The sequence below is a fragment of the Piliocolobus tephrosceles genome, chromosome 2 (genome assembly GCF_002776525.5).
Source record: "Piliocolobus tephrosceles isolate RC106 chromosome 2, ASM277652v3, whole genome shotgun sequence".
In the NCBI taxonomy this organism is placed as follows: domain Eukaryota; kingdom Metazoa; phylum Chordata; class Mammalia; order Primates; family Cercopithecidae; genus Piliocolobus; species Piliocolobus tephrosceles.
The window spans coordinates 183,067,604-183,086,610 of NC_045435.1; the positions used below are offsets into that span (position 1 = coordinate 183,067,604).

General features: G+C 42.6%; 1 protein-coding gene across 4 annotated transcripts in view; it reads right to left on the minus strand.

Annotated features, from left to right (window-relative positions):
- Window positions 1–19,007, minus strand: part of MASP1 (mannan binding lectin serine peptidase 1) — a 72,501-nt gene that overhangs the window by 39,652 nt on the left and 13,842 nt on the right. For all 4 annotated transcript variants that reach the window (XM_031935274.1, XM_031935275.1, XM_026455661.2 and 1 more), the window contains 2 exons: window positions 3,351–3,528; window positions 1,554–1,685 (listed from right to left, as the gene is read on the minus strand). In XM_031935274.1, the coding sequence (XP_031791134.1) occupies window positions 1,554–1,685; window positions 3,351–3,528 (310 nt within the window). The remainder of the gene's footprint in view (window positions 1–1,553; window positions 1,686–3,350; window positions 3,529–19,007) is intronic.

Here is a 19,007-nt window from a genome sequence, read left to right on the forward strand (position 1 = left end):
CCAGTTCATCCTAGATCTGGGATGTCAATGTTTCTACGCCCTTGTTCATTCTGCTTATTTGCAAATGAGAAAACTGTGGTTCTGAAAAAGGGGGCATGACTAACTTAAAGTTTCACAGCTATGAGCTGCAGGACAAGGTGAAGACAGAAGTCTCCTGAGTTCCCAACTGTTTTCATTTTTTACCCCAAGCATTCTCATGGGAGCGATCTTGCCCTCAAGAAAGCTAAAATTCCTTCTTGGTGGGGAAGGTCTTACTTTTTAAATGCACAATATACAGATGGACATACAGTACATAAACAGATGTATAGTATATCTGTGGTGTTAAAATTTCATGGGGGAGAGAGGAACTATTAAGAAAATGATATTTTAAAAAGCTCCTGCTGACGTGTGAAAATGAAGAAAATGAGTGAGAAAGCTTGCTCTGCCCTAAGCATTCTTGGCCCTGACTGTACTCAACACATAGTAGATACTCAGTAAAAACTCAACTGAATAAAAACAATAGAAAACATACACTCTGTAAGAAAAATCCTGCACGTGCCTGTTCTTTTGGTTTTAGATTGCTTTATACTGATGTGTTATATAGGGTTTTATTCAGAAGCAAATAGCAGCTTTTGAAGGAGGAAGAAAAAAAACTTTTGTCTCCAGACTTGCCCTCCTCCAGTGATCCCGCACTCAGCTTCCAAGTGAGATTTCAAGCATAGATGCTAATCCTGACTGGCTGTTCCCTGAAACATTGCAAGTTCTTTCACACCTCTGATTGTTTGCAGAAGCTGTTCTCTCCACCTGGAAAGCCCTTCTTCTCCTTATTCTTTCATCTCTGTCAAGGGTCACAACTCTGGGAGGTGTTTGCCTGCACAGGTCTGATTGTGCTGCGTCCATACTTCCATTACGTAAATGTAATGGAAACATTACTGTTAAAATAGAGACCATAAGACACTTCGCCATTTGCTTACGTGGCCATTACCCTACTAGCCCAAGAGCTCCTCCTAGAAAGTGGCTAAACCCTTCCATTTCTCCATCCCTCTCTAAGCACAACTACAGCATAGTACGTATGTTGATGAGAGATGAAAACAAAGATAGAAGGAATGGGAAGTTTTCTGGCTGTTTCTTTCCTCTCTCTCTTCTTCCCTTTGGACTGAGGTCTCTCTATTGTAGAGGAACTTAGGGGCCATGGAAAAGAAGAGGAAAAGGAGTTGCTGGGTAAAGCATAATTCATGGCTGAAAGAGAAAGAACTGGGAAACCCAAATTTTCCCCTAACTTGAGCAGACCAATTGCCTACAATAGGATAAGACACAGTAACCTATATAGCAAAAATGCTGCCCAGAAAGAAAGATGGCCAAATAGTCTAGAGCTTCTCTCCTTTGGGAACACAAGTTTGGGTTTCCAGGCTGGGTGGACATTTCTGCATCTTCATCCATGTGGGGTCTGAGGTGCATCATTGACTTCATTTTTACTTGTTCCTACTGCATATCTGTCTTTCTCTGAGCCTCATCTAAGGTTATTGAGGATGTGGCCTATAAGGGCAATGCATAGAATCATTAGTAGTCTCTACCTCGGCAGGTCCTGTTGTCTGTGTGGAGGATGTAGCCGAAGCGGCAGGAGCAGTAGTAGCCGCCAATGTAGTTGTGGCAGTAGTGGTCACAGGACAGCTCCTCGTCCTCCCTCTCCTTGCACTCGTCCACATCTGTAGGGCAGGTAAAGCCTCTCCATCAATACAGGCATGATGATGAAGACTATAGCCAACATTTATAGAGCACTTGATATGCGCCACTCACTATGTTGGGAGATTCATGGATTCTCTCATTTAATCCTCACATACAGCCCAGAGGTAGCCATTATCTTCACTTTACAGACTAGGAAACTGGAACTCAGAGAGGTTAGGCAACTTACCCAAGGTCACAAAGAACCAAGTTCAAACCCAGGCAACCTGACTTCTGGTGGGACCACTATCGTCTAACAGTTATAATAATAATAACCGTGTATGGGATAACAACCTCATGAAGTATTACACATTTGTTACTACGCATTCTGTTACTATTCACATTCTATGGAGGATGAAATGGAGACATAGAGGCATTAATGAACTTAGAGTCACATAGATACTAAATGGCCGACCCGGGATTTAAATCCAGACAAGCTGGGTACAGAGCTTGTGCTCTTAACTTCCACCTCATGCTTTCTTTCTTTCTGCCCCTAATGTGGGTCAAGCCCTGTCCTAGGCATTTGAATGTACATTTCCCCAAAAGGGATAAACAAATGGCCAATAAGCACATGAAAAAGTGTTCAACACTGCTAGTCATTAAGGGAATGTAATTTAAACCACAATCAGGTACCACTACATACCCACCAGAGTGATTAAAATTTTTAAAAATTGATAACATCTAATGTTGGTGCAGATGTGGAGCAGCCAGAACTCTCGTACATTGGGGGACAGATAAAAAGTGGTACATTTGCTTTGGAAAAGGTCTGGCAGTGTCTCATAAAGCTAAACATATACCTATCCTCTGACCCAGCAATTCTTCTTTTATATATTTACTTAATAGAATTGAAAACATATGTTTGCAAAAAGACTTGTACAAGAAAGTTCATAAAAACTTTATTAGTGAGAGCCAAAAAATGGGTAGATCCCAAGTAGCCATCAATGAGAGAATGAGTAAACATACTTTAGTATATTCGTACAATGGAAAATTACTCTGCCGGCAAAAGGAGCAAATTACTGATGCATGCAACACACGAATGAACTTCAAAAACATGATGCTGAGTAAAAGAATCCTCATCCCCAAAATATATTATCTACGTGTTCATTTAAATGAAGTTTTAGAAGAGGCAAGAATTAATCTATAGCAGAAAAAAAAAATGAAAACAGTTGTTTCCTCTAAGGGAAGTGAGAGCAGAGATTGACTGGGTGGGGACACAAAGGAACCCTCTTGGCTGGTGGTAAAGTTCAATGTCTTGTTAGAGGTTTGGGTTACACACAAAGAAAGATTTTTCAAAATTCAACAAATGTGTACATGAGATATGTGTATTTCATTTTATGTCAATTTTATGTCAATTTTACACGAAGAGAAAAAATACTGTGAGCAAATATTGAACTCTAGCAAGATAATATGCATGCTGAATTATTTAGGAAGAAGTGTACTGATGTCTGCAATTTACGTTAAAACACTTTGTAAAAGATGAATTGCCGGATGGATAGAGGATAGATGGATGGATAGATATGTGACAGAGCAAATGCAGTAAGACATTAATGGTAGATACACAGATTTCCATCATAAAGGAGAGGGCACAGGACAGTTTTCATCTTCGGAGAGACAGAGAGACCTGACGATGAGTCGGTTCTCCAACTTACCCACAGCCATGTAGTGGGCATCAAAGCCTGTGAATCGCTCCTCATTGGAGAAATCTGACCGGAAAGTGATGGACATGAAGGAGCCAGGGGAGAGGACCACCTCCTGGCCGGGAGTCTGCTCTGTGTCTGTGGTCTCCCTGCCACAGAAGGTTGCCAGCACCTGGTCCTCAGTTTCTACCTTTGAGGTCAAAGACAAAGGGAACAAGGTGAGCAGTTTCCCAGCTAGGCTTCTTTTCTTATCTTTAAAAGAAAAAGGAAGAGGCCACCCAAGAGTAGGTTAGTCAGCCTGAGAAACCCAAAGAAAGGAGGTTAAGGATTCTTGAGAAAAGATGCATTACAGGTTAAGTCAATGTGGACATTGATCAGTTTCATTCATCTTATTTAGTTCCATTAGAAGTAACTTGATATTTGTTGTTCCTGTCAATAACCAAAAGGCTTATTTATTAAAAATAACTCAATATGAAAGTTTAAAAAAGTTAGATGACCTCACAGACAGATTCTCTGTGCAACAGGATCTTACCACCTTTCCAAAGAATGGAAACTGTATACACAATATAAGTCATTCATTGATATCCAAGGTGTGCCTACTGCCGAGCAAAGCATGAGATGGAGGTGATGAGAGATAGTCAGACACAGTTCTGTGCACAGGACAGCAGTGTTGAGGTTGAGGAACACAGACACAGGCAGGTATTATTCAGTGTGACAAGTGCTTTCATACAAGCAGAAGCACTGCATATACACTCAAAACAGGCAAACAATCTACATTAGAATATAAGCTACAGGAGAGAAGGACTTTAGTTTCTTTAGAGATGTGTCTTCAGTTCATGGAACAGGACCTGGCACATAGTAGTTATCCAATAAACATTTGTTTACAAGAACTAAAAGTACAAGCCCCATTCTGTGAACAGTGAGTAGCCAGGGAGTCTGTGGGGATTGTAGGAGGAGATGTACTTGGAAGGATACATGGAAAGTAAATTATGGTTGACCTTGAATGCCATTAATTCTGTGAGTAAGTGGAAGACACTGAAAACTTTAAAGCAGGAAAGTCATGTAGTGAACATTAATGTTTAATGGGCAGTCTTAATATAGAACTATTTATTGGAATCATCCAAAAATAGTTTGAGTGTGTATCTCTGTGTGTACATGTTTGTGTTAAGACTTAGATGCAAAAAACATGCCTGTTTTCTAAAAGAATTCCCTTCTTTGGAAGAGCCAGAGGCTCTGTGCGAATTCAGAGATCCAAGCAAAGATCCTAAACTGGTGGCTTAAAGCTGATTTTATGTGAGACAGGAGTTTGGGAAGCTTCGTATGATAGCTAGTTGGTATATTTATTTGAGTATGAATTCTTGACATACCTATTCAATTATCTTATACCTAATTCAATTCTTATAAGTTGTATTTGTGTTTGCAACCTCTGGACTAATATTTTAGCCAAGATGTATGAAAAAGATCTCTTACCAAGAATGATTCCTGCTGCCTTTCAAAGTCATTAAAGAAAAGTTCTCAAAGGCTGCCTATCTCTAGTAGCTTCTAATGAATTCATTGTTTTGTTCATTAGCTTAGCATGTCAGAAATATCTTGACATTTGACACTTCTGTTTTGAAACTAATGGTTTATTTATTTAAAATAAGTGGGAGTTTTAAAGAAAAACAATTTGCCCTGGCAACAAAACACAAGTACAATTAATCACTAACTTTGGGAATTGAAGTGTAAACAGAAGATGAGATCATGGCTTTGCTATTTATTCCTCTTCTCTGCAGATACCAGCCGAACTCACACCAGTCTTGTTACTGTAGAATGTGCCTATCTGCACACAGCTGAAATGTCACTTTCTTGAACCCCCAGCTGCTGTATTATTTTGTCTGACTCAGTTTTCCAGATAGCCAAAGGTTTACCTAACTATAACTAAAAATTTTCTTTTTGGTGTAACACTTTTTTTAAAAGTTCTTTAAAGAAGTACCCACTTTCTCTAGTGAAATATGCTAACCGTTTCTTGGTGATCCAGGGACATTGTCATGAATGTCAGCCATTGTGATACTACATTAAAGTGATAATCTTGGGGATATGGGGTTGTGTAATGTCGCTTGACCTGCATTAAACATTGCTGGACTATAGAGCCTTGATATTCTGAAATCTTCTTTCTGTAGTGTTTTATTTCTTGTCTTTTTATCAGCCTATTCACTGTACTTTTCTGTCTGCTTATTTTTAATATGTTGTGAATTAGAAACCAGTTAAACTGCTCTTGCTAGAACTTAATAAAAAAAAAGGCTAAATAGATTTAGAATGAGGGCTTGGGAAAGGGATTCTTCTGTGAGTAACTGCATGAACTAGAGTACACCATCTTTGTGACCTCTGCTTTGGAGTAATATGATATTTAGGAACCTGGCAGTTGGAGGTCCTGGGTCCTGTTCCTGACACTGCCATATCCTGCATTTTGGGCCATCTCCTTTCTAGCTCTCAGTTATCCACCTGTAAACACAGGGGTTTAGACTAGCTGAGCTCTAGATTCCTTTCCAGTTCGGACATAGTAGTCATCATAGTCTAACAGAATTCTAACAAATCATCACAGTCATATATCATATAAACCAACCAGAAGATGGTAAGCAGGAATTTTAACACTCAGATTACTGCCTGTTGATGAACTTGAACTTGTTAATAATGAATAGTCATGCCTTGGGCATTAACAGTTCCAGCTACACAGCCTTCTTTCTGTAACTTGGTATCCCCAAGGCCTCTTGGGTTTTGCAATGACTGGGACGTGAACTTTTCAATGAACCCACTGGCCATTTGGATTAGGGAGATACTACTGAGGGTCTGTGATAAATGACCTCCCTCCTTGTAACGTCTGGGCTTAAGGATCTTTTCGTAATGGCAGATAAATGGTTATCACCTGCAGAGCCATAGTATTCCAGAGAACAGGAAGTATGCCCCAGCTGAGGCCCATGGGAAAATCTGAGCCATACATCCTTTTAGAAGCAGAGAAGAGAAGGCCAGTAGCCTGGGGCCCTGGGAATTCAGCCTGTAGCTCAGAATAGAGTCCTGGAATATCAGAGCTGGGCAGGACCTTTAAGAGCTATTTCTATCTGCCTCCTTCTATAGGAAACAGAGGTCAAGAGAGGGGAAGTGACTTGCTCAAGACTGGAGAGATAACACGAACATTTTCTGATATCAGTTTTGCTTTAGGAACTATTCTGAGATGAGAGAAAAGAACCTACCAACCCAGAGAGTACATGACTAAAGACACAGACACTTGGCCAAACAATTTTCCTGGCTCAAAGGGTTCTTGAAACCTTATCTCGGGTGCATGGACTGTCTCTTAGAGAGGATGTAGCTCACTGACAGCTCCAGTCATAACTTAAACAGAGGAGTCACTGGCCCTGGTTAACATTTGCATCCTCTGCTGTGGAGTATGGAGTTCTATAAAGATCATTTACCTCTGAGTATAGGCGGATTGAGACCTAGCTTCTATTTGGACTGTCCGTCTCAGAGGTCATCACATCAACATGATGGAGAGACCTTATCAAGTGAAGACAAAACATTCATAATAATAGAGACCCACGTGGCTGAGAATCATAAACTCTTCATTTTTCTGTTTCTTCTTGTGGGCAACTGTGTCCTTACAGACTTGTTATTTAGGACACCAACATGTGGCTGTATGTCCTCAATTTGTTTTCTTTGAACTCAATTCACCAAATATGTGTGTACTAAGTTCTGTCTACAATTTAATGTGAAGGATGCCAAAATTATTTATTTGTTAGACGAGCTTAATAAGCAAGTTCCCTGCCTCAGGAATGTAGAAGAATAAGATAAGTACTCAAAGGTATATGTGTTGGGGTATTGTCAGGGTATGGTAAGTGCAATCAAAGATAGGCTGCCCTGGGGGTTTAAGGAGTGGAAAAGATTGCATCCAGCTGAGGGGAATCAGAAACCATTTAGGAAGAAGAGAATAATCTTTGAGCTGGAGACTGAAACATGAATAGAATTTAGGCAGGTAGAAATCGTGGATGGATGATAGGGGGTGGGTAGAGTATGTAGGGAGAGGAAATAGTGAAGGCCTGGGATATTCAAGTCTCAACTGCTCCTCCCCACTGCCCATTGCCTGGCATCAGAAAGGGGCTCTGTTGAGGACAGAGAGCTGGGAAGGCAGATCTGAAAAGGAGAAGCCAAGAGGCTTTGGTTTCCATGAGTTTCCTACCTCAGCAGAAACAGCACAAACCTCCTAGGCAAAACTATGGCAAGGCAGCAGGGGTTGACCAAACTTTTGTGGAAGGACAGATACTCTATGGAAGAACAGCTACTCTCACTATGTATGGCTGTTCTCTGAATGTCCATGAATTCATTGCATCAGCTTAACAAAAGCATTGATGGCTACCAACTGGCTCCTCACAGCAGTGTATAGAGAAAGCAGCCCAGGAGGGATTGCTCTCCTTTTATAGATGAGGAAATTGAAGCCCAGATAATTTGAACAAATTGGGCAAAGTGACTGGTGGATCTAGTGAGTGGAGAATGAATCTCATGATAAATGAATCTAGTGAGTGGTGGCTTTAGGTCCACAATTGCAACATCCTGATTCCCTAGCCAGTGCTCCTCTAAGACATTAGGCAAATAAAGGCTGTCTTATAACCCAAATGCCTCGTGGCTTTGTTTGTCAATGTTCCCAAGCTATCTCCTGGAGCCTTTCTGAAATCTGCTCAGGGCCCTTGAGGAGCATTGCAGACCTAATTTAGGCAGACATTTAGGGAGTATGCTGGATTACCCTGTTGCCAGTTTAGTTACTCTGGGAGTTACGTTCCCTAGACTTTCTTTCCCTGTATGATTCCAGATTAGAGTTGGCCAAAAGAGGAATTTGTGCAAGTTGGGACGGCAATAGTCATCACTCACTGAAGGTTGTTTTGTAATCACATACAGAGAAAGAAAGGTGTAGATGTGTCCAATACATCCTCACTTGCTCTCACGTTCCTCTACTCTGAACCCAGCTCTTCTTTATAACTGCTGGCTCTGATGACCAACAGTGGCCCATGCCTATCACCAGATGCTTTCAGGTAAAACCACAGAGGTGGTAGCTGCTTACAGCCAACAACTTCTCAGAGACCCCTTTCCATGAGCCTCCCCTTCATAGTTGCACTTTGGCCCCTTAGGTGGAATTGACTTATCAGATTCCCTTGCAGATGCAAGTATTTCCACCCATGCCAGGGCTTTAAAAGAACTGCTTGGTGACGACCTTTTCTGTAATCCTCTAACTCCCCATTCCCAACTTTCACTTGCCCAACTCCTTCTATAATTACGTGAGTTCTAATACCCATAAATATTCATTGTCTCATATTACTCATAAAGACTTTGCCTTCCTGATTGAAGTCTGACTGATACAGTTATTGATACCAGAAGTAGAATGCTGCAGTAACAGAAAACTAGAATATGTGGCTTCAGTTTTGGGATTGGCTAGCAAGTAAATATTAGAAAAACAGTGAAGAGACTGCTATAGGAGTATAAAACAGACCACTTGAGTAATGCAGTGGTGAATCAATTGGCAAAACTTGTCTGCGGCAACTTAGAAGGTAGAAAAGTGTATGTAATGGGCTAGGTGTGGTGCCTCACACCTGTAATCCCAGAAACTTGGGAGGCCTAGGTGAGAGGATCACTTGAGCCCAGGAGTTCAAGACCAGCCTAGGCAACATAGCAAGACCCTGTCTCTACAAAAAGTGCAAAAATTAGCCAGGTGTGGTGGTGTGGTGCGTGCCTGTAGTCCCAGCTACCCTGGAGGTTGGGGTGGGAGGATCGTTTGAGCTTGGGAGGTTGAAGATGCAGTGAGCCAAGATCATGCCACTACACTCCAGCCTGGGCAACAGAGGACAGAGAGAGACCCTGTCTAAGAAAAAAAAGAAAGAAAGAAAGAAAAAGAAAACGGTATGTAATGAACTTGCATATCTGGCTAAGGAAATCTTTAGACAGAATGTTGAAAGTGTCAGTATGTTCTTCTAGTTGTATATGGCAACGTACTTCAGGAAGAAGTAAGTCTCCAATACGTGAGCGGAACTTAGAGGAAATATAGAGCACCCAGAACTAGCTGGGTTGGAAAACAGTCTATCCACTAGTAAAAGATTTTAAGGCTGGGTGCAGTGGCTCCCTCCTGTAATCCCAGTACTTTGGGAGGCCAAGGTGGGTGGATCACGAGGTCAGGAGTTCGAGACCAGCCTGGCAAACATGGTGAAGCCCCATCTCTACTAAAAATACAAAAATTAGCTGGGTGTGGTGGTGGGTGCCTGTAGTCCCAGCTACTCGGGAGACTGAGGCAGAAGAATTGCTTGAACCTGGGAGGAGGAGGTTGCAGTGATCTGAGATCATGCCATTGCACTCCAGCCTGGGCAACAGAACAAGACTCTGTCTCAAAAAAAAAAAAAGAAAGATTTTAAAACCAAAAATGGCTTCAGGGTAAATGTCAAATCAATGGTGTGGCTGTAAGAATCATTTGTCAAGACCTAGACTATTTAAGGCAGTACCTAGTACTCCCTATCAGCCAGACCACAAGGCACCTAAGAATCTTAAGAACATTGTTTTGTAGCACCCTGACATGCCCTTCAAAGTAGGAAGGCCTATTTTGAAAAGAACTGTGGATATGTTTTTTATCTAGTGGAGTGAACTATATTCTGCTACATAGGAGACCCAAAAAGATTTTTAGGGAGCTATATCAGCTTGGACTAGAAATGACTGTGGCAATTCAAAATGAAAAGAGGCTCCTGAGCTTCAGGTTTTTATGTACAGGAAGTGAGCCAAATAGACTACTCAGCTGCAAACATGGGCCATTTCTTATAGAAAGGAAAAAACGTCTCAGAGGCAAAGCTAAGAAGCCAGAGGCAGAGTCAAGATCAGAGGCAAGAGCCACTCTCACCACTCCCAGAGAGCAGTGGACTGGGGATCCACTCTCACCACTCCCAGGAAGCAGAAGTGGGCTCTAATCAAAGAACATTCTTGGTATCTGGAGTCGGCAACGTGTGCCTGGCTAAATTTCAGAAATACTATGGAGCAGTAATTGCTATAAGCCTCCCATTTTTTTCATTTTTCAATGGAAATTCTATTGTGGTTATCTTATTCTTCTCTCACCAAAACAAGGAGATTATTGAGCATGTGGAGAGAAAATAACTTTTCTTTTGGGTTCAGAGATCTCTAAATCCAGAGGAGATACACTTCAAGAGCTATATCTTTGTTTGTCATCTGACTCTAGACCTGATTTAGATCATGAGGTCCTGGAGTTCACACCTGACCTGCTAATAGGATAAAACTTTGAGAGAAGGGGCAAACGTGCATTTCATGTATGCAAAGAACATGAATTATTTTGTCCCTAGGATAGATTATAATTTATTGTTTGCAAAAATTATTCACAATAATCTCTTCCATTTCTGAACACAGACAATTTTTGCAATGTAACTTCACTGCTCATTGGTTGACCTAACTTGCTTTGACAATAAGTATACAACACGTTTAAAGCAGTATACTATTTCCAAACTTAGGCCTCAAGGGGCCTTGTAGCTATTAACAAAGATTCTTTGCTTAGCCAAACTTTAGTCAGCTTCTGAAACATCTCCTCGGCCCATCTGTGTACTTCCTTGTAAAACTCAGTTTTAGCAAAATATTTGTTGAATCAGTGTAGCAAGAATGCCCCATCCCTGAAATCTTTACACCCTAGAGATTGAATTGGCATCTTCATCCTCCACCATCCCCCAGGTGCTGTCTGATCATCTTGGCCTGTCATCAGCAAGAATCCTGTTAGGTCATTTTAGCTAGAACCCCCCTTACCCCTGATGTTTCCTCTTAGTAATTTAACATCCGCTGACCTCCACCCTGCTCCCTGGCTTTAAATCCCCACTTGCCCATGCTATACTCAAAATTGAACCCAATCTCTCTCCCTCACTGCAAAATCCCATTGTCGTGGTCCCTATACTTTTTGTCCTGGTCCTGAATAAAGTCTGCCTTACCACACTTTAACAAGTACAATTGAATAATTTTTTCTTTAATACTTACGTATATGGAATACTGCTCTGAGGCAACTGTGTGAAGAAGCCCTGTGAGGCCTACTGAAGAATCAGTGGCCACAGAGGGAAGAGATGAACCGTCTGATTAAAATCTCTAGACAAATTCACTGGCATTCACCATTAGCCACGAGATGAGCAGCTCAGGCCATCTTTGACCTTCCAGCTTCAGACATGCCTCTGAACAACTGTAGCTGCATGAATGACCTCAGGCTAATCCAGCAAAAAGACCATCTCATTGGGCCCAGCTCAAACGCCTGACCACAGAATCATAAGCAAACAAAATGGATGTTGTTTTAGCTACTAACTATTGGAGTGATTTATCATACAGCAATAGATAACTTTTATAGCAAGTAAGAAAGTGATTTGGGACAAAGAATAGGCTGATGTTTATAAACGGAAATTTGGAGAATCACAATCTCACGGGTTCCTGGGGCCTCAAAAGTCACGTAGTCTAACCTATTATCTTTTTAGCACACTCTTAGCGAATATCATACCACCTTTTCACTATCAGCTGCAGGGATGAGAAACTCAGTATCTTCCAAGATAGATCAGGCTGTTTGGATTATCCTGGACTTTGAAAGTTATCTGTTGGCTCCATATCTGGGAATATAACCTAGGGAAAAATATTCCAAATGTGGAAAAAACTTTTATAAACAAAAATATTTATAGCAGTCATATGATAATAGAATATTAGAAATACTGTAAATATCCCATTCTAGAGAAATAGTTAAATTAGTATTAACTTCTAAACACAAGGCAGCCATTAATTATGACATTAATGGAGAGTTTATAGCAATATGTAAATATTCTTAGGAGGCAATACTAAGTAAAAAAGCAGAAAAAATAGTATATGTGGTATAATTATACCTATGTTGAAAGTATGCATTGAAAATAAGAAGGAGAAGGAATTCGAGTGACTCTTAGCAAAGGTTAGTAGAACTATAGGTAATTTTTCTTCTTCCTCTCTTTTTACATTTAAAAAGAAACTTGAGCTCAAAGCTGCTTCTCTCTAGCTTTCACCCCATGGTATAAAATCGGTTAATTCAAGTCAACAAACAAGGGGGGCACACAGGAGGAGCAACTGAACCAGCCTGGAGATGCAGGGTCATGCATCTGCTGTCACCCGCCTCCACTCGGGTCTTCCCTTCATCACAGAACATGGCGTGGGTGCTCCTCAGCACTCTGTCACCCCCTCTCATTTCTCCAGCCCTTGGGTCTCAACAGAGTTGAAAAAGAGATCTTTGCTTCATAAACAATAAGGTGAAAAGTAAAATTCTGAGAAAACATCAAGAAACTCAGAATACCTAAAGGTCACATATGACAGTGTATGGCAGCGAGGGTCTCATGTCAGGGGACAGTTTTTGTGACTGTGAAGTCCAAGGAGTGAGTAGGTAGGTGTAAGTGGATGGCTAAGGGGAGACAGAAGAGTTTCTTAGTCCAGAGTTCACGAAGACCTAAAGGAAAGGAAAGGAAAGGGAGAGAGAGAGAAAAAGAGAAGAAAGATCTTAGATGTTTAAGAAAGGTTGCAATAAGAGCATCTCTGCCCTTTGTTGACTTCTCAAGAGTGAGTCAAATTGTGATTTGTTTTCAATTTATTAGGTTTTCTGTTTCTTTAGGATGCAACCCCTTACTTACTAGGGTACCTCATTTTTATATGATCTTCTCCAGTGATTAGATGTTGGAAAAATTACTTAAACTCTCTGTACTGTAGGGCGAATTGTGTCCCCCTAGAATATATGTTCAAGTTCTAACCCCTGTTTCTCTGCATCCGACGTTATATGGAAATAGGTCTTTGCAGATGTAATCAAGTTAAGATGACACTACACAGGGTTAGAGCGGACCCTAACCCAATGACTGGTATCCTCATAAGAAGAGGGAAGTTTGGACACAGAGACACACACAGAGGGAAGACAGCCATGTGAAGACAGAGGCAGAGATTAGAGTTATGCTGCCACTAGCCAAGGAGTGCCAAAGACTGCCCGCCTACCACTGCCTATTCTAGAAAGCTAGACTAGGCAAGGAAGAATTCTCCCCTGGAACGCTCAGAGGGAGCATGGTCCTGCCGACACCTCGATTTCAGGCTTTTCACCTCCGGAACTGCGTGAGAACAAATTTCTGTGGTTAAGAAACTTAACCATTTAAACAGCCACCTAGTTTGTGATCATTTATTACAGAAGTCCTAGAAAGCTAATATTCTCTGTATACAGGTCTTCTCATATGTCAAATAGTGAAAATAATAGTATTTATATCACAGAACTGTTGTAAATAGGACGGGAGTTGATATACGTAAAACACTCAGAGAAGTGCCCGGGATATGTTGAGCACTCAGTACATCAATGAGAAAAACAGAACTGCTGAGATCCATCCACCAACCGAGATGACACGTTCTGGCTCCCAGCTAGTTGCCATGGGTCACTTCATGCATTTGGAGAACATTAAGAAGCTGAGATTGTCCCTGGATACCCTCTGTTTTCTCCATTTCACTCCTTTCCTAATCTTGCTGAAGCCATCAGCAGTGGTTTCCCCTTTTGTGGGGACTCAAAACCCAGGCTGGTAGAGCTGGAAGGGCACCTAGAGAGACCTCCCAACCCAGCCTCCTTCCCTGGCAGGTGGTTTATTAGCTGTTTGGCTCTTTGCACTTTGCAAAGCCTTGCAACAGTCCTGGGGCTGGGAGACTTCAAAAGGGTACTCTTAAGTTATGAAAGGCGATCAGAGCAAAGTGAGGGGGTCTCTGAAGGCTTCTGTCCACAAGAAGATAGATAGCATTAAGTCTAGGAATTTCTCTCTACTTCGTTGTGTTTCAAAAGATTTGTGGGCCAATGATTCACTGACAGCCCCAGGCCAACTCCTGCTCATTGTGAGTCCTCGGTACTTCTGAGCTCACCTTCGGGGAAAGTCCATCACTCCCAGCCACTGGGCCAGTAGTTAATGGCCCAGTTCTGCTACTTCACCAGGTAGCTTTAATTTCAGTTAAGGATCTGAGTAGAAGAAAGTTAAAGGCACCTGATACCAGATAGAAACCTGGGCCTAGAAACGAAAGAGGCATCTGGTATGTGTGTTTGCATGTGTGTGCTGCACTTCAGAAGCTCTTGAAAGCCACATAAAGTAAAAATAACAAAGCTGGCAGATCTAAGCTCAAGTTGACTCCAAATGAGAGGTTCTGGAAGTTAATGCTCCAGTTCTGGCTCAAGTCTTTTGACCATAAAAAAAAGAGTAATAATAATCAGCCAGGCACCATGGCCCATGCCTGTAATCCCTGCATTTTGGAAGGCCGAGATGGGTGAATCACGAGGTCAGGAGTTCAAGACCAGCCTGGCCAACATGGTGAAACGCTGTCTCTAGTAAAAACACAAATATTAGCCTGGCGTCCTGGCGGACACCTGTAATCCCAGCTACTCGGGAGGCTGAGGCTCAAGAATTGCTTGAATCCAGGAGGCAGAGGTTCCAGTGAGAGGAGATCACGCCATTGCACTCCAGCCTGGGTGACAGAGTGAGACTCCATCAAAAAAAAAAAAAAGTAATAAAAATAATGATGATGATAATAATTCCTCATTCTATGTGGAACTTTCCAGTTGACAGGGCACATTTACCTTCTCTATTTTATTTGCTCCTAATGGCAGTCATGTAGTGAATGCACTTCAGGGAGACAGTTCTGAGTCCAGGGAGGTGACAGGACTCCCTCAAGTCCACATAGCCTACAAGTAGCAGACCTGAGACAACATCCGGATGTTCTGACAACCAGAACATCTCAATAATTGGAATCACACAGCTGATAAGCCATCTGCCAGAACAAAGGTCAGAGCTGAAAAGATCATGAAAAGACCTCAAGTCTATACCTGTCCTTTCTTACGTGGAGGAACAGACTTATTTAAAGTCAGTCAATGGCAGAGCCAGTACTGGGCGCAGGTGCACTGCTCTTCCCAGGACGGTGTCCTTATTTGTTAATCAGGGTGAAAACCTCCTAACAGAGCTACGTGAGCCCCTAAGCAGGTATTGTGTACATGCAAATGTGTACATGCAAATGCTTGGCGCCATAAAGAATGTGGGGGCCTGAGAAACAGCTGGTGGGGTCCAGAGAAACAGCTGGCAGGTCCTAAGAGTCCAGGAATCCCAAAGAGTCCAAGAATCCCACTGCTGCCAGGAAGCATTGCCCATTCTCGGAAGGGCTCTGGACAGAAAAGGGCAGCATGGGCAGAGGGAGAAGAAAGAGCTGGCAGGGGAGGGGTCCTGCCAAGAGCCTGGGAAGCGGGCATCCCGCAGGTGGGAAACCGGCAGTGCCCACCGTCTCAGAGGGAGCTGGGCTGGGGGGTGGGGTGGGAGGGAAGAGTCTGGGAATTGTGTCTGAGAGGGAGAGCCAGGGAGGATTGACACCCTCTTTGGCCTGAGAATGGCTCAGACTCCCCCACCTCACCCCTTCTGGAACTCCAGAGCTGAGCTCATTCATATGCAAATCCCTTCTGCAACTTGGAGGCTGGGCCCCAAACAGTTCAGGACAGGAAAATAGCCCGAGGATGGGAAACACAAAGGGTTGTTGTGCTCTTCTGAGGCAGAAGCTGCCTGTCTCCAGGTGTGTCACAGCCAGGATGCGGGTGAAGGCAGTGATGAGGCCAGTGCTGAGTGGACAGAAGGGGCCGCCTTGGGCAAGTGTCTTCCAGCAGAATTTCAAGAATTGTGAGCCACTGTGTTCCTGTGACACTGTCCAGGACCTTGCCCTGACCCAGGCTAAACTTACATCCTCAAATCTTTGCACTGAAATCCTACAAGAGCGCTGGAGTAAGGACCAATTGTCACATCTCTGCCACTCATACCTCAGGGGTCACTTAAACCTCCCCAGGCAGTAGGTGCGCTGGAGCTGGCAGCTCTCACCAGTTTCTAGGAGCCAACTGTCAGCTTTTCAGGGATTTTGCTACCCTGTTGTTAAATCCAGTCATCATTAAGTTTCACAGACTTACAATTAAATAAATTCTATTAGTTCTATGAAAACTTATTACTTCCTAATTATGTGATTGTTCTATGATCTATGCTCTGAGGGCTCTCTGTGTCTATGATATCTGAATGTTGAATGATGAGCCACTGCACGTCTCTCTTCCCCCATTCCCCGCCCCCACCCCCCAATCTGGTTGTTAGCACTCATACCCCTGTCTCCAGGTTGCAGTTTTCACAAACGTAAAAAGTGGACATTAATACTATCCTTTGAACATCAGGTCAAATGAGATTCGGGGCATGAAAGCAGCTTGCGAAGCCTGCCATTGCATGGCAGCATTTAGCAGGAACCCTATTTTGCAGTCTCCCATCCCGCTCTCCTTCTGTACCTCCCAGTCTTCATTGATGTTCCTGCCCTCCAGCCACACTGCCATCCTTGCTATTCTTCAAACACACCAGGCACTTTCCACCTGGAGGCACTGAATGTTCCCTCTGGTTGGAGTGGCCCCAGGGTAGCCCCCCCACCAAGAAAGCCACATGGCTAACCTTCTTACCTGCTTCAAGTGTTTGCTCAAATGTCACTCTCTCAATGAGCACCGTATTTAAATCAGAGCCCCCATCTCAACTCATGCAGAGCCCTGCCCTATTTTATTTCTTTGCACGTAAACTTATTACTTACTACATCATTTAGTTATGGATTATGTTTAGTGTTTACTGTCTGTTTATCCCAGTGCAATGTAAGCCTCACTTTAGAGATTTCTGTCTGTTCTAATTACTGCTGTACCCTAAGCTCTAATAAATTGTAGGCACTAGATGAATATTTGTTGAATAAATGAACACCTCTCCTTCCCTAACTTTTCTCTTTATAAGCATATCAAAGTAAATTCAGGCACTGCTCTTCACCAAGGTGTTTTCAAGAACAACATGTAATACACTCAAGCACAGAGATGTGCACCCCATATGAACCCATACCTGGGACATTCCCAGCTCACACTCACCCACATTCTCTGCCTCAGCACTGGGAGCTTCCTTTTGTTTTCCGTCACCCTGAAGCCTGTGCTGTTTGCACTTTCAGCATGAAATGAGCTTTCATCACACTTTCCTGATGCAAGCTCATTTTCATTTTCTAATTCTTCTGAGTCAGCTAGAATTGGTGTTTGGGACCCGGTGTCTCTGGATTGGGAGAATTCCACTGGAGACTACAATTGAAATTCATGAGAAATGTTTACCCATTTCTGGGGCCAAGGCCTCCTGTCCACTCCCAGAGACTGAGCAGAGTTACTGCAGTAGGTGAAGTGAGTTCAGCCGGAAGGTCGAGGGCATGTTCTAAGTAAACACAGAGCATTGCACAGAAATTAGGAGCTTAGGGGTCAGAAGAGGCCCCCTTGGGAGCGACTTACCTCTCAATTACACAGCAGGATGCAGACTGACCCAATGTGGCCTGAGGGAAGGGGCATTGGACTGGGAGTCACAGACCATCAGAACTGGAAGGGTTTGGAGAGGCCAGCTGGTCCAGTTCCCTCATCAGGCAGATGGGGAAACTGAGGCCTTGAATGAAGACGTGACTTGCCCAAGCTCTGAGCAGGAGTCAGCAGCTGTTTTCTAGGCCAGAGCCCTTTCCACTGCCAGGAGACATGTGCCATGTGCCTTTTCCTGTTCTGCCCAGGACTGTGCTTTCTACTGGAGAAAACACAGACATAGGCCCTGAACTCACGGGGCTGGCAATCTAGTGGAAATGAACTTGAGCTCATCATTAGAAATTATGCACTACAAGCAGGTAATACAAGCACTTGCCGATTCACTGTAGTTCAGACTCCATTTTCTATTATTTTTAAAAAACACTTTTTTTCTCTCAAAGGATAAATGAGAAAGTTATTTAAAATAATCTAGACAATATAGGGCCCCTCAAGGACCTCCTGTTTTACTAAATTTTATGAAATTATCTTGACAAGTAGGAGAGAACAAGGTTCTCCCACAACCTTGTTTTAGGAATAATACATGGCCAGGAAACATAACAGGGCCCCTTTCACAATAAAGCCTATTCTGAGGAAGCCTCCACAGACAGACAGAACCCTGACTGGGGGAGTTAGAAGAGCAGGGAGTCAAACCCGGCTTTCCTGCAGAGACTTGAGCAAATTCACTTATACCTGTTTCCTTTTTTGTAAATTCGGTGCAATAATCCCTACTCTTCCTATTCCATAAGAATCAAATGAGTTAATAGATTAAAAACTGCTGTAAAATTTGTGTTTCTACAAGGTAAATACAAAGGAGAAATAACCCCCAGCTTTTGAATAGTGTTTTGGAAGCACTTTTTTATAAATTGCCAGAAAAAACTGAGTAACATTAGCAAGGTCATACATAGCTAATCAGTGGTAGGGTTGGAGTTGATGAGAAAACTGACATTCATTGAGCATCTGATGATACCAGGCAGACACTTTTATTACTCATCCCATTGCCTTCATTATCACTACAACGTACTTATGAGCTAATTAGAGATGTATTAGACATATGCCATTAAAGCATTTACTTCATTTGGCATTCACAGTAAGCCTATGAAATAAACATCATTGTTACCTCCATTTTACAGATGGAGAAGAAAATCTTAGCAAGGTTAAGCAATCGCTCCAGTAAGAAGTGGAGGCAAGACTTGACCATGGGTCTGAATGACTCCAAAGTTTGAGCTCCCAACCACTGAGCACAACTGTGT